The 15,203-nt window shown below is 29.9% G+C and overlaps 1 protein-coding gene across 1 annotated transcript; it reads right to left on the reverse strand.

Moving 5' to 3' along the window:
- Nucleotides 1–8,038: 8,038 nt before the first annotated feature.
- On the reverse strand, nt 8,039–14,568 carry LOC131150517 (uncharacterized). The gene is made up of 7 exons (XM_058101275.1): nt 14,234–14,568; nt 12,337–12,408; nt 12,143–12,210; nt 10,221–10,368; nt 10,010–10,093; nt 9,506–9,601; nt 8,039–8,555 (listed from the first exon to the last, which is right to left on the reverse strand). The coding sequence occupies exons 1-7, from the start codon at nt 14,477–14,479 to the stop codon at nt 8,550–8,552; spliced, it is 720 nt and encodes a 239-aa protein (XP_057957258.1). The 5' UTR covers nt 14,480–14,568; the 3' UTR covers nt 8,039–8,549.
- Between the last annotated feature and the right edge of the window lie 635 nt (nt 14,569–15,203).

Here is a 15,203-nt window from a genome sequence, read left to right on the forward strand (position 1 = left end):
TTATTTTTTGGCCTAATACCATCTTGATTTTTATAATTCTATCATCTACTCTATTTATATCAACAACGTCATTGTTTAAGTTTTTGTCTACAATAATTCCTACTTCATTCTTATGTTTTTCTTTTTCAGTGTACCAAAGTTTAAATTCTGATTTATCAATTTCTTTAACTTTCTCCCCCACCCACTTAGTTTCTTGAAGGCAAATTATATTAATTATTCTTCTAATCATTGTGTTTACAATTTTCATGTTTTTACTCGTAAGGACACTAATTTCCTGAACTAACTTCTTTACCTGCCCACGTCCATGGAAGAACCTTTAAAGTTTGGCAAAAAGACATTGACTACCTTTCGTGAAATTTCAAAAATTTCAGAGATGCCCCCTGAGATTTCAAGAATTTTAGGGACCTCCTATGAAGTTTGTCAAAAAGACATAAGTCTCTTCTTGTATTTTACAAAAAGACAAATATTTTAAGGAGAGATTTGTATCTTTTTACCAAATATTAAAAGAGATTTGTGACATTTTTAAAACCTTAAAGGAGATCAATGGAATTTTTAAAACTTTAGAGAAGGTCCCTATTTTTTGTTCATTCCTCAAGGAATGTGAGTGTCTTTTGCTCTTAATTTTAATAAATTCTATAGATTAATTATATTGATGTTAATCTCTAATTTAATTTTAGGATCGAGAATATGAATAATTTTTTTTTTCGTCATTATGAATAAGTATTCATATACGGTGTCAATGCAATTCAACATTTATTATTTAATTTTGATATTGCTTTATAAATATTTAAAATGTAGAATCTCCTTGCTTAAAAATAACATAAAAGGAGGGTTAAAGCATTTATGCCCTAACCTTCAAAGAAGAGAAGTCCCATCACCCTACATTATCCTTTTCTTTTTTCTCCAAATGTTTTTTTGGCTAGGGCTTTTCTCTCTCTTTATTGGCTAGATAAAACAAAAAATATGTGTATTATAAATATGATTTACCTTGTTATATATATTTCTTTCAAACACTTTATAATTTCAAATATTTAATAATATTTTATATAAAATAATTTATAAAATTAAGATAAATGAGACTTTGCAACTAGACACTAATTTAAAAATTTTAGATTCAATTTTTCAATGGGTGAGTCTCTATTCATCTCTATAGGGGCATGCTATTACCTTGCTATGATTTTATAGATCATTTAGTTTAAATATTTTAATTTGGTTCTTTAATAAATTTAGACTCTCTCTCTCCCCTCTCTCTCTCTCTGCTTAAATAGAAAAATTATAAAATCTACGCACGGAGTAATGTGCTCTATTTTATTGTATTTAAAACAATGAATTTCGAGCCTTTTCTTTTATTACATTTGAAACAATTGATTTCAAGTAATGTTTATTATTAATAAACAATCATTACTAAAAGAGGGCGGCACCTCCATTTATTTATTAATATACCTTCACTTTTGACGGAAGAATACCGTGGTTACAAGATAAAATAAAAGGGAGAGTACAAAAAAACCCTCCCAAGCCAACACCAGCAACAATCATTAGTGTATAAGTATGTGAAAAGACATGATTGTTAAACTTCTTGTGGTGTATATTGAGCATACCATGAGTGTAAATTATAATCATAAATAAAATAAAATTATAAATACTTAAAATTAAAAAAACCATAATTGCAATAATAGGATTTGTAGTTTGAACTAGACCGACCTGTTGTCCTAAAATCATATTCAACATTTAGAGAAGTCGGTGAGGGAATTATCAGTCCACGTTTCTATATTTATAAAATATTAACACAACATCTAGTTCAATTTTTTTTTAGTTTTTTGCAATTTTAAACTTTCAAAGAGAAGAAAATTACCGAACCAAACTTGGGAATTACAAAGCAATGATTATTAATAGGGAAAATTTTCAAAATTTTACATTTCTATATTTATAAAATATAATATATCATTTTATTTGACTTTTAAAATTTTTAAAATAATTTTTTAGGATGCCCTAGTAAGAAATGCATTTCAAAAAGATGAGGTAGCCCATTATTTTATTATAAGTTTATGGATCATTTGTAGAAAATTAAGTTGCAGAATTCCATGCATGGGATTATATGTTTATTTTATTACACTTAAAATTATCAATTTCAACTTGTGTTAATTTCATCAATAGGTTAATCATCATTAGTATCTATACATAAGCATGCTTAATACATGATAGTTAAACTATAATTAACATTTGTAAAGGTAATTCTCAATTAAAAAATGTAATCTCAATTTCTTTCATTTCAATATAGAATTTTATTTTTATTTTTATTTTATTTTTTATTTTATTATATAGCTAGGATATATATTATTGTAATTTTTTAAAAAGTTCTTTTGATAGATTAATGAAATTATATTTCTTTAAGGCTCCGTTTGGAATTCGGGAAATATTAAGGAAATGAGAGAAAAATATGAAGAAATCCACATTTATGTGTTTGGTTATCAAAGAAAGTTAGGAAAAAAAAATAAAAATATACTGAGTCTATTAACAAAAAATTGATTTTACACATTATTAAAATTTATTTTTTTTAATTTTTAGTCATATTAAAATGAGTTTTTATTTTTGATAGTATTTAACAGAGAAGAAAAATATATGGGAAAATGAACTTTTTTCTTATCTTTTTTTTTTTTTTTTTCTCTTTTCTCTCCAAACGAATTCTAAATGATGATGAGGCAACTTGTGCCTCTAAAAAAAATAAAAAATTATTTACTTCATAAGGAATGAATTATTATCCACTTGAAATAAAATGACCTAGAAACAAGTGATACTGCTTCGACACTTCTGCATACCTAAAGTAAATGATTAACAACCCCCATTTTCATATCTATAAAATATTTATATGTCGTATAGTTTGACTTTTTAAAGCTACAATTTGGTAATTAAACTAACTCTTTCCTGTTTTTTATAAATTTAACTTTTAAAAGCAAACAAAAAATATTTTCGATGTGCCAAATCAAATGGGGGATTTATAAAGCAGCAATTTTTAATTGGGATTTTTTTTTAAATTTATATTTCTCTATCCACAAAATATTAACGCATTGTTTGTTTGACTTTTAAAAGTACTTTTTTATTAAAAAAAAAAGTACTTTTGGCTTGTAAAAACATAAATAATTTGAAATATCAAACCAAAATTGAGATTTGCAAGGCAATTAATTAAAATTTAAAAAGAAAAAATCTAAACAGTGAAGCTATAGATTGATCCTACTGTGGATATATTACTATGTATGGGAGTTGTCATCATCTTTGACCTAGAGGGAGAGTGCTTAGGGTTAGGGTCTTGCAAGAATCCAGCAAACGGAAATTGTGGCACAAAAATTGGCTTTCTATATCTTTTAATTTGAAGTGGAATGAAAAGGATGGCAAAGCCTTTGAAGTTTTTGTTGGTTCGATATTCTCCAATGGACAAATTCTTTACATGTTTCGTTTTTATCTGTTTGTAACTTGTTTTACTAGAACCACGGTCTTTCTCTGTCATAAGTAAGAGATTTTCTAATAAAGAAAAGAGGTACTGTCCTTTTTTACCCAAAAAATAAATAAATTAGGGTGTTTTTGGTTTTATGGTTTGATGTTGCATTTGTCTCGGTAGCAAAACCTTAATGAAGAAATATCATAATATTTTCGGAGTTCCAAACAGAACCTTAATGAAGAGAAAAATACAACAAAAGAAAAAAAATGTCTCATCTTTTCTTTATGATAGGAAGGTAGGGTGGGCAATGCCTTTTGTCTTTACCAAATCTAGGGGGAATTGACTATTTTCACTGTCTAACACCAAGTAATCTTGAGGTGTTCTTGTGAGAATCAAACATAATACCTCTTGCAGTTTCTTGTTCGCCCTTATCACTAGATTGCACCTCAATGAGGAATACGAGTCTAGTCCATTTTATTGCGTATGCTTAGTATTACGGTCCCATATTGAATGCGTATTAGAGAGATTTTAGGCTTATAAGGATGATTTGGACTCTGACTATCTGAGGTGTCTTTTATAGGGCAAATTCGTGATCCCATTAAGCCAAAGCGGATAATACTTCATCGGAGTTCGATCTAGGACCGTTACACTTAGCTACTAATAGTTTATAGTGAGGGAATAGTCAGTATTGTAATTAATTAATATATATATATATTAATTATAATACTGAACAAGTCCTACAATATTTATAAAATATATTTTTGATAAGTGTTGTAGTCCTTAATTATCGTCATTAGTGACTAATATGCAGCTAATTATGACAACACAATGTTTTTTATTTATTTTTTTCGACAAATGGGTTACCATTGGGTTGAGTCATAATGGTAATTAGCCAATTTTAGTGGTCATTTTCCTACTTTATAATTTAAATGAAAAGGATGGCAAAAATCTCTATCAATTTCTTTTCAAAGTTTTTGGTTATTATGAGAATTAAATGAGAATCTAATTAGCTTCTCTTTTTAATAATTTCATCTACCGCCATTAATATAATGTATATATTAATTAAAGCAGTGGAATTTGTTGCAAGGGTTCTTCTCCATGTTCTTCTTTTTTCAACACTAGCAGCCTAGCAGGATTCTATTCAATAAATACTAAGAAAGTTTTTGTTAAAAAAAAAAATGAAATTTGGAATAACCCAATTTTTTTAAGTTCTAAAAAGATAAAAGTAGACTTTTTTTTTTTCCCACAAAACTCTTTCTTTTTGTAATATCAAGAAAAAATTTTGTATGATTTACCTCCGCAGCAAGTAGGGGTGAGCATTCGGTCGGCTCAGTGAATTCGGTTAATTAATTGAATTAATCTAAAAATTTTGATTAAAAATTTTCATTAATTGAACGGACCGAAATTCTGTATTTAACCGAACTCAAAACTGACCGAACTGAATTTCAGTTAAATCGGCTAACCGATTTAATATTTTAATATATATATATATATATATAATATAAATAATATATATAATTTTAATGCATATAATATATATAAATAAATAAAATTTTAGCATATATAATATATATAATATTTTAATATTCAATATATATAATTATTTATTATTCAATTATACTATTCAGTTAATTCAGTAACCGACTTAACCGAACCGAAAATCGAAATTCAATGAAAATGAAAATTGAATCAAATCGAACCGAATAAATTTTTGACTGAACTGAACCGACCGAATATATATAATTATTTATTATTCAATTATACTATTCAGTTAATTCAGTAACCGACTTAACCGAACCGAAAATCGAAATTCAATGAAAATGAAAATTGAATCAAATCGAACCGAATAAATTTTTGACTGAACTGAACCGACCGAATTTACCCGATTAATTCAATTTTAACCGAATTATGCTCACCCCTAACTGCAAGGGTGATAGTCTCGAAAGGTTCAAGATGTGCACTTCCTTTTTTATTCAAAATGTAAAGCATAATTGAGGAAAAAAAAATGATCTAGAAACGAAGTGTTTTAAGGTTAATAGAAGTTAGCTTCTTTCTTAGCGACAAGATTTAAAATTATAAATAAAAAAAAAAAAAGTTTCATTTTGAGATAAGTAAGCGAGTAAATTTCTCTTGCTATGTAACGTCCTTAATAAGTTATGTGTGATAGAAAAAAAAATCAAAAAATAAAAAATAAAAAAGTGATACAAAACTTATAAGCGATAGTGCGCATATACAAATATATCATTTAATTTATAATTTATATTACAGTCGTTAACAATGTATTAATTTGATCAACCTGTCGATGTCATCATTTTGGAAATTATCACTTTACTATGTAAGTTATTTCAAAATTTTAAAATTTTAAATCGACGTATTGTTTCATTTTAAATTATCTAAAAATGATAAATTATTTCAAAAATTAGTACGCGCTAACTTTTGGATCGAAGTCCGAAAAATGAAAATAAAGAATTGATATGTTATTCTCACACAACTAATAATGTCAAGGTTGATGGGGTCAGCATCTCTTAAAAAAGTAGAATTTTTTAAAAAAAAATGAAAGGCATCTTCCTCTCTCTCACATAGAGTTCAAAAAAGGGCAATTGAGAAGAAGGTGTGAGATCATTGTCAAGGCACAAGCCTTTTGGAGAGAAAACAACCTGCCCCATCTGTTCTTTGCTCATCTCTCTCAATGATGCTGATATGACCCATTAACCCACATCACTGTTTTTGACCATTTCCTTAATCTTCCATAGATAATATTATTATACTCATTTAGGGTTTTGGGAATTTTTGTTTATGAACCCAAACCCTAATTCTCTCTCCCTCTCTCTAAATAGGATATGATTATGTAATTTTCTGTCGGAAGATCTTTTGATAATCTTTTAATTGTATGTTTGTTAATTTAGATGTGATTATGAAAAGATTATATTAAGATTAGGGCATGTATGAGCCCGTTTCACAGTGGTTTGTTGTGTAGTTCATTATAAACAGAAGCCATTTAAATTTTATTAGAATTATAATAAAATTTGAACGCAATAAATGCCAAGTAATATGCATCTTTAGATTATAATTTGTACCTCTAAATTATCTATTTATTTAATATTAATAAATATACCATCTCAATATTAATTGGAACCATTGGTTTAAAAAAGAAAAAAAAATCATGGCTTGAAAATAGACCCAAATTATTATAGTGTAAGACATTGGCGTTCTTTAGAGTTTGGTAAAACACGAGTCTTTCTTGAGATTTTAACAATCTCGAGAACCTCTTTTGTGGTTCGAAAGTTTTCGCTGATGTTTTTTAGATCTGTCAAAATGATACAAATCTCTCCTATATTTTGTAGAAAGATAATTTTTTTAAAAAATACAGGTGTCACAAAAATCAAATGTCAAAAGAGATTTATAAGATTTTTTAAATATGAAGGCAAGCGTATGGGCTTTTTGAAACCTTAAGAAGAAGTATTTACCTTTTTATTAAATCAAAAGAAAGTCTATCTTTTGCCCTCAATGAAAATGCCCATTAGCCCAACATACCCATACCTAATTTTGAAACAATTACAAGCCCATTCCTTGAAAATGGAATCCCAGGCCCAACTGTAAACCCAAACCCATTACCAATTTCAAGACCCACCAAACCTAGATGCCCAAGCCCAAATGGGTTCTCCTACACCTCCCAAGCAATTTTCCCCAAAAATTATTTTTTCTTTTTGAAAAAAAAATGAAAAAAGTTAAATTATTGGCATTGCAACATATGAAATTGATCAAACGCTAAGCCACTTAAAAAAAAAAGTGCTTATAGCCACTTAAATTAAAATTTTTAATTTATTTATTAATCCTATTTTTAACATAATTTAATCTAATAATCATATGTTATAAATATACATTAATAATATTATTTTTAATTAATAAATAAGAATGTTATATTATTTTATTAATACAAAATATTTAAAATTTAATTAGAAAATTAATATTATTATTATTTATATTTAGTCATAAAAATATTATTATTTTTATTTAAAGTATATTTACAAATAACTATATATTATTTTACTATGTATTTTGATATATTAGTTATTATAATTCAATTCTGAATTGAACAAGAACTATTTATTAATTTAAATTAACAATACTAAAATTAAAAAATTAAATTAAAAATAATGTTATTTTTATCATAATTTAATATGATAGTAATATGTTATAAATAAAAATTAACAACAAGATTATTGTTAATTAAAAATAATAATCTAATATATTTATAATAAAAATATTTAAATTTTAATCATAAATAATTAAAATAATTATTAATAAAATTGTTAATTTAAAAATATTAATATTTATAATCTAAAATATGTTTAAGAATAATCATATAATACATTTTAATAAAAGTAAGTACCCAAATATCACTTATTTTAAACAAAACCAAATACGTTCGACACTTTTTCAATTCAATACTCACATGAATAAAAAAACCTTCTTTAGTACGTTTAGGTCACCCGAAAATAGAGGTAATAAAAGAGATTTTTCTTCAAATCGTAAAGCCTATGTGGTGAGATTATGCCTTAAGATTATAAGTGTGCGCACACACAATTAAAAAAATACATAAAATTAATAAAAAGAACACATTTTTTCATGGTTCGCAAATATGGCAACATTTACAAAGTTCTTATGCAATATTCACTATCAAATAAAAACTACCTTAAAAAAGATTCAACTCTCACCTACAAACTTGTGGAAGTGATTTTGCCAAAATTACTACTATTGGATAAGGACAATGCAAAAATTTACTCCCATACTCCCATTACAAGAACTTTCCACATTGCAACACTTGTAATAGTTTAGGTGGAAGAAGAGCATCTAAGCAACCAATCTAGTAAAGTGAGAAACCCAGATGAACTCAAATATTCACAGTTTCATTTCCTTTTCGAGTTCTCCGGTGGCTTGAGGAGAAAGCTACCATGATTTCCAACACTTAAATTTAAGCTAGTGTTGGTACCTTTTGAATCAAAATATGAATCGAGAAAACACAAATATACAGACAGGCTTGCGCGAAAAGTAACCGGGACTTCACTTCAGTGTGCTCATGGCAGAGCAGCTCAGCAAGGGGGGAACTCTTCAATTAACCCTGGAAATCAATAGAGGAAAGCAAATCAATGCCTGCTCTGTACATGATTGCAAATAATATTGACTAAACATATTTAAATCATTCAATTTGATTTTATTCAAAGTATAACTTAACATATAATTTTAGTAGTTTATACATTTTCCTAAACAAAGTGAGAATCATTTTTGTACAATATATATACGCATCGCTTATGGGATACAGCACTAATGGGTTTTATTTCAATGTTACATAGAATCATTTCATTTGAACTTTTATATAATATATGATAAATAGATGATACTTTGTTGTAATTAGACTTATTTTGATACTTATAATGCATAACTAATCTTAATTTATATTAGAATTTAAATTTAAATTTACAAAGAATTCTTATGAGTAGATCTGAAATGACATCATGGAAAAGTCGATCAAAATTAAGATCAATTGGTTATGTGACATACACATATAAATATAGAAAGCTATATAAGTGATTAGATTAATAGGTAGCTATATGCATGTAGTCACCCATGGCATGCTGTTAGGCATAAATGAACTAAGTATATCATAATGAAAAAAATATTTACTTCTCATGAGACTAAAATATACTTTTCTAAATTCATCAATCTAAATATGGAGGCCCAAACTCAAAGCCTCAAACCCTACAACGAAAGAGAAATATGCACTGCAGTATAATTTATGCTCATAGTAGAATTATGAAAAAAAAGATTTCCTTCTCATAAGACTATCAATTTGCTGATTGTCTGATCAATTTGCTGATTGCTGTTTGTCCAATGGCAACAAACAAGATAAGTGCAAACATACCGAAGTTTACTAACATTTCCCATAAATATTGACAAAATTTACAAATAGCTCACTTCCAAACTACTAGAAGTCTAAAACCCACTGAAATGTTAGCTTACACTAGGACTTCATGATAATAACATATTCAATTAGTAACTAGTAAGGCATACCTGCCGCCTCCTTCGGCCCTGTATGATGTACCATGAGCGAGCCATTACATAGCACGGCAGAAGAAAACCAGCAAACTGAAGAATTGACATCTGAAACTGAAATTCAATAATTTTATTACCACTTGCCAGTTCAACTGAAAAAAATATGAAGGAAATAACAAACAGAGGAAAGTCTACTTATAGACGTGTACACCACAAATATACAGTGTTTTAAGTGTAACGATGTATCTTGTCCATCAATTTATCTGTTTAGAAATAGATTTCTGTGGAATTCATAGACATTTGTTGACAGCATGCATTAAAAATTGATTCAACTCCCCCCCCCCCAACCAAAAATATGTCATGTAACCACACAATACACAATACACAATACAAGCACATCCCCCCCTCCCCCGCCATAAAGAGTCTTTATCAGTGTTTATCTGTAGTGGCATAACTTATTGGAAAGGAAAAGAAAAAGTCTGAATGCTAAAATTTTAGATGATTCAAGGTATAGCTTCTTACGTTAAAGAAAGTCGATGATTCCAGCACAATTCCAGAATCTCTCGTCAACATTAGAGCTTGACGTACAAGCAAAATTAGCAGCAACTGTACAAATGATGGAAGCACATTAGTTTCCAGAGGCAACAACACATTAGATTCCAGAGGCAACAGATGCAATATTTTGTCCATTCAGGAGCTACGCTCTCAAATAACTTAATATGGGGTCGCTTACAATCAGAGCAATAGAGCGGAGACAGGCAATGCTTCCACTATTTGCAGTGGCATAGTCCTCGTAATCAGATTGCAGTAACTGACGTTCGGCAGCAGCTAGAGCTAGAAGATGAGGATCACGGAGATCAATATGTGGACCCCATGCTTGTCTGATTAGAATCCCAGAGAGAGAGAGCATTGTGAAACATTGAAAGCCATTAGATGCAAAACTAAACAGCTGAGTTCATAAAGAGAAAAACATACATAACAAGGGGAGCAAGTCAAAGCTACTTGAGTCAAGTTTGCACATCATAATACTTACTAGTCACAAGCCTAATAGAGCATTTGTTATTTCATTATTTTGATATTCTGTAAATGATATATTATATGTTTTAACTATATATTTTTAATATTATTTATAGTTTATATCTTTAATATTTAGATATATTAAATATTATTCCATAACTAAAATGACATTTAATCAAGTCAAGCTCAAGTTTTAAGAACTCACAGCTGAACAAATAAACTACTTTAAAAAATTACTATGATAAGTCAAGACTAAGCAGGTCCCAAAGAATACAAGTGAGGGCTATAACGTTCTATTGATGTTGACACAACAACGAATGAATCCCAAGTTGGGTCTTGCCACTTTGGTTAAGACTGTACTTAACACTTAGGCATGCAGGCCAGCTGCCAACAGATGCAAAAATAACAGCTAAAAAATCTATGTACATCCCTTCAATGTTTATTCGGATAAAGGTTGAAGTGTTGTACATCGGCTTATGTCCTCATTTTGATCACACAAATTGCATATGGTGCCTGAGAGCAGCAAATTGTTAAAGATTGTTCACCTGAAACCTTTCAATCTATGTGAGAAGCACAAAAAATGTTTGTATGACAATATATTATGGGTATTTAGAATATCAAAAAGATACAATTTGATCAAGCTATGAAGCACTTGCTCATATTTACACAGGACATAGCCTTCCATATGATAAAGACAAAAAATGCTTTGTTTCGTTCGATCATTGCATCCCATTCATGCAAAATGTGGGGCATTTGGAACAAGAAGAAAAGTAATAACTGAGGCATAACTTGATGATAGAAGGATTAACAAGTTGCCGTTCATGTCAGCAAATGTCTCTCCCTTTACTTTCTTGTGTCCATAAAAAACAATAAATATAAAATATGAATTGAAAGATAAAATTGTCGGGCTTAAAACTCAATTAATGTGATTCCTTCGTACAACCAACCCATGCCCAACGTCAAGTCCTTATAAATTGAAAATCTCGAAAACTTTCATAAAACATTCAGGCATTGAAAGTGTGTCGCTAGACAAATTAGGATGGCAAAATAGCATTTGAAATCAGTTCTATTGAGCTAGTTAAAAAGAGTTATCTCCAGATTCTGAACACATGCAGCAAAACAACCAGTTACCTACAATCATAAATCAGTGAACCTCAGGAGTCTCATCAAAAGAACCAAATACAACACAAATGACCGTGTTTTCAGTAGGAGACCCTCCTTTAAAGCTTCCACAATGCTAACATCAGTGTCACTGCATTATGTATATCAAAGCAATCAAGCAATTTATTGCATCCGCAAAGATTTCCCATATTATTTTTACACTCCTTTTTTATGAATCCCATTGTTAATGAGCTGAACGGTTGCAGAAAAGATTGCCCCAATGAGGAAGACATAAAATAAAGTTTTCTTGACTATTTCAGATTTCAGGCTGGAATGCCTCACTCTTTGTTCTTTTTCTATGCCTTCTCTTCAACTTAATAGAGAATTACACAGGAAAATAAACAACTTTTAACCACATACTTTAAAGTGCACATTTTCAGAAATTCAGGAAGATAAATCTCACAGAACCATAAGCTGACAGTTAAAAATAGCACAGTATAGAGAATTAAAACCAGGGACAGAGCCTGTGGAAGTTACCTGATATCAATTGCCATAACATCAGGATTGCTACTGGCGGGGGGAAGAGAATAATTTGGAGAGTAGACCTAAATAAACAGAAAAAGAACATGCATTTTATTCTCCAATATAGGCACAAATGCATGTGTGTGCAAATCACATGCATAGAGAGATGGAAATTGAATATTAAGAAATAAAAAAAGCTTAAATCTCACCTGATTGCAGATTTCACAGGTGAGACCACCTTTTTTGTTGCACCACTTCTGGATGCACTTTCTGTGAGCAAACTACATTACACAAGGACAAAAAGAGTTCAGTAAATAATTTACTGCATGAATCAATATATTAGAAAACCAGTAGATCAAGAAAATAAACACGATTTTGGTTACAATATCTAATTTAAATGATAAATAAAATGCTTTTTTATTCATGGAAGTAACGGCCCCACTAAATTCATAAATTGAGTAAGTAATGACTTCAAAAAAATATCAAAAATTGGCCAATGGGCATTGCAATTTGATTGAAGAAAAATGATGTAGCTCTTGGAATTCAATGAGGGATTTCCTAAGAAAAGCAGCAGAGTCCAGTCCATTCAAACTCAAAGGATGAACCAAAATTGCAATGCTACCAGCCAATTTTTTTTAAAGAAAAAAAAATAACTAGCTTCATCGCCAATGTTAGATTACCACTTTACCTAAAAGTTTAAATTGTTAGGTTATGGACCAACAATGTATATCAAACTTTAACACTCCCCCGCATGTGCAGCCCGACAGCACATGGAAAGATACACATACAAAGATAATACCCACAACCCATTACAAGGAATAAAATAATTTTTTTTAAACACCACATAATAAACATGGGCCAAAAGACTAGAACCTAGAACCTCCTGGTAACCAGCTCTAATACCATGTTAGATTACCACTTTATCTAAAAGCTTAAGATCAATGTATATCAAGCTTTAACAACCAAGAATATACCTAAAAGCTACGATCTGAGGCTATAACCATAGAAAGGAATTATTACAAATGATGAAGTATGGCTGTTGGATTGCAGCACATACAAGAACACACAGCTTGGGAGCAAAGTTTATAACAGCAATATAACAAAACGATTTAGAAACTTCAAAATTGTATACAAAACGCATCATGCTGACAAATTTCAGTCCGGTAAAACTAGAATGAGATTAGTATGTTTTGGAAAATATGCAAAAACCTAAACATTCCCCTAGAAATACCCATCTCCAAAAATAAAAATATGTTAAAATAAAAACAGAAAACAAATATATATATAATTACATTGAATTAAGAAAATAATAAATGACCTCCTGGCTCCTACAACCATCAAAGAAAAAATCATTAGGAATTTGCGAGTAGCTGGCCCAGTGAGCCAGTAGACTAATTTTTAGAAACAGTTTTCGTTTTTTAAATGTGCAAGAAGAAGAGCGCAAACGAATACAATAAGAGAAAGCCATCAAATTTACAATAAACTTTCGAAAAAAAATTAAAACAGATTCGAACCCTCGTGCAAATAAACAATGAACGAGCCCTGTAAAGAAGCGTGTGAAATCATCTTCCAATGCTCATACCCAAAACTTGCCAAATGTCAAAACCGAAGGAAAAAATCAAAGGTAACAACAACAACTGATGAAAGTCGAAAATTAAAGGTCCAAGAACATAAATTTTTCTTGGGGGAAGATAGAGAGAGAGAGAGAGAGAGAGAGAGAGAGAGAGAGAGAGCAAAAAGTACAAGCACCAAACGATCAATAAATGCCCCTTCCACAAATACCCACAAGCCGAAATCAACAAAAAAAATAAAATATCTTGCCGAAAGCAAAACACATTCCGCAATCCGCAAGCAGAACCAGACTCATGCCAAGAAAAAAACTGTAAAGTAAATTAATAACAAAGAAAGAAAGAACATTGAAGACCTTCAATAAATGCCGAACAAACAAATACCCACAAGCCGAAACATACAAAAAATCACACATTTTAGCTGAAAACAAAACACATTTTTCAAGCAGAACCAGACAAATGTAAAGAAAACTGATGTTCAGTGAATCAAAATCAAAATTTTAAAAAAAAAAATCCAGAAAGGAAGAAGAAAGAAGACCTTCAAAGTGCCACTACACGCACAAGGAGCCTCCATAGCATTCTCTTCATCCTCCTCCTGGCATATCCTACACTCAACCACTTCCCCTTTCTTGGAACAACCCTCTCCGCCGCTGTTCTTCTCAGAATTTCCAGCACCACCGCTGTTCACAGACAAGTTCCGGCGTTCTTCATTTCCCCCATTGATGGATTCAAAGCACGCCGAAGCTATAATCCGATCAACACACACCATAAAGTCATCGACCATCTTTCTCACTCCTCTCTCTTTCTCTCTCTCTCTCTCTCTCTCTCTAGGCGGAGGAACAGAGACGACTGTAGGAGAGAGAAAGAGTGGGGGTGAGGGCTTAAAGAGGGAGCACTGAGGCGAGTGAATTTACGAAAATGCCCTGGTTTTATATATTTCCCCGATAATTAATTAATAAGTGTAATTACCATTTAATCCCCTCCCCGAGAAATATTTTGCAACGGCCTACTACGGATTTGCAGGATTATTAGGAATATAAATTCTGAATTGGAAAATTAAATCGGAGTTCCGAAAATGCCCATGTATTTGGTCGAAATTACAGACGAATTTAATGTTTGGGTGGCTGCATTTAAAGGGCACAGCTGGAATTTTGACATAAATAATAAGCAGTTTGACCAAAATGAAATATAGCTGTTGGCCTCATCTTGAAATCAAATTTGAAAAATACTTTGGAGCGATATGTTTATAAATAATTTCTTTTTTAGGAAAAAATGAATAATAATGCGGCTTTTTATGAATCTATATTTATGTTTTATTATTTAAAAAATTAAATTAGTAAAAAAATTTGAATAAATTGAGGATTTTTAGAAAAGTATTTCAAATTTTAAGCAACACAGTGGAATAATAAAGGAAGCAAGTTTTAGTCAAACTAACGAGTAATTAAAATACAATTTTTTTTTCAATCAATAATTAAGATGATTTAATTTAGTATATTTTTTAATGACAT

The sequence above is a fragment of the Malania oleifera genome, chromosome 3 (genome assembly GCF_029873635.1).
Source record: "Malania oleifera isolate guangnan ecotype guangnan chromosome 3, ASM2987363v1, whole genome shotgun sequence".
NCBI lineage: Eukaryota > Viridiplantae > Streptophyta > Magnoliopsida > Santalales > Ximeniaceae > Malania > Malania oleifera.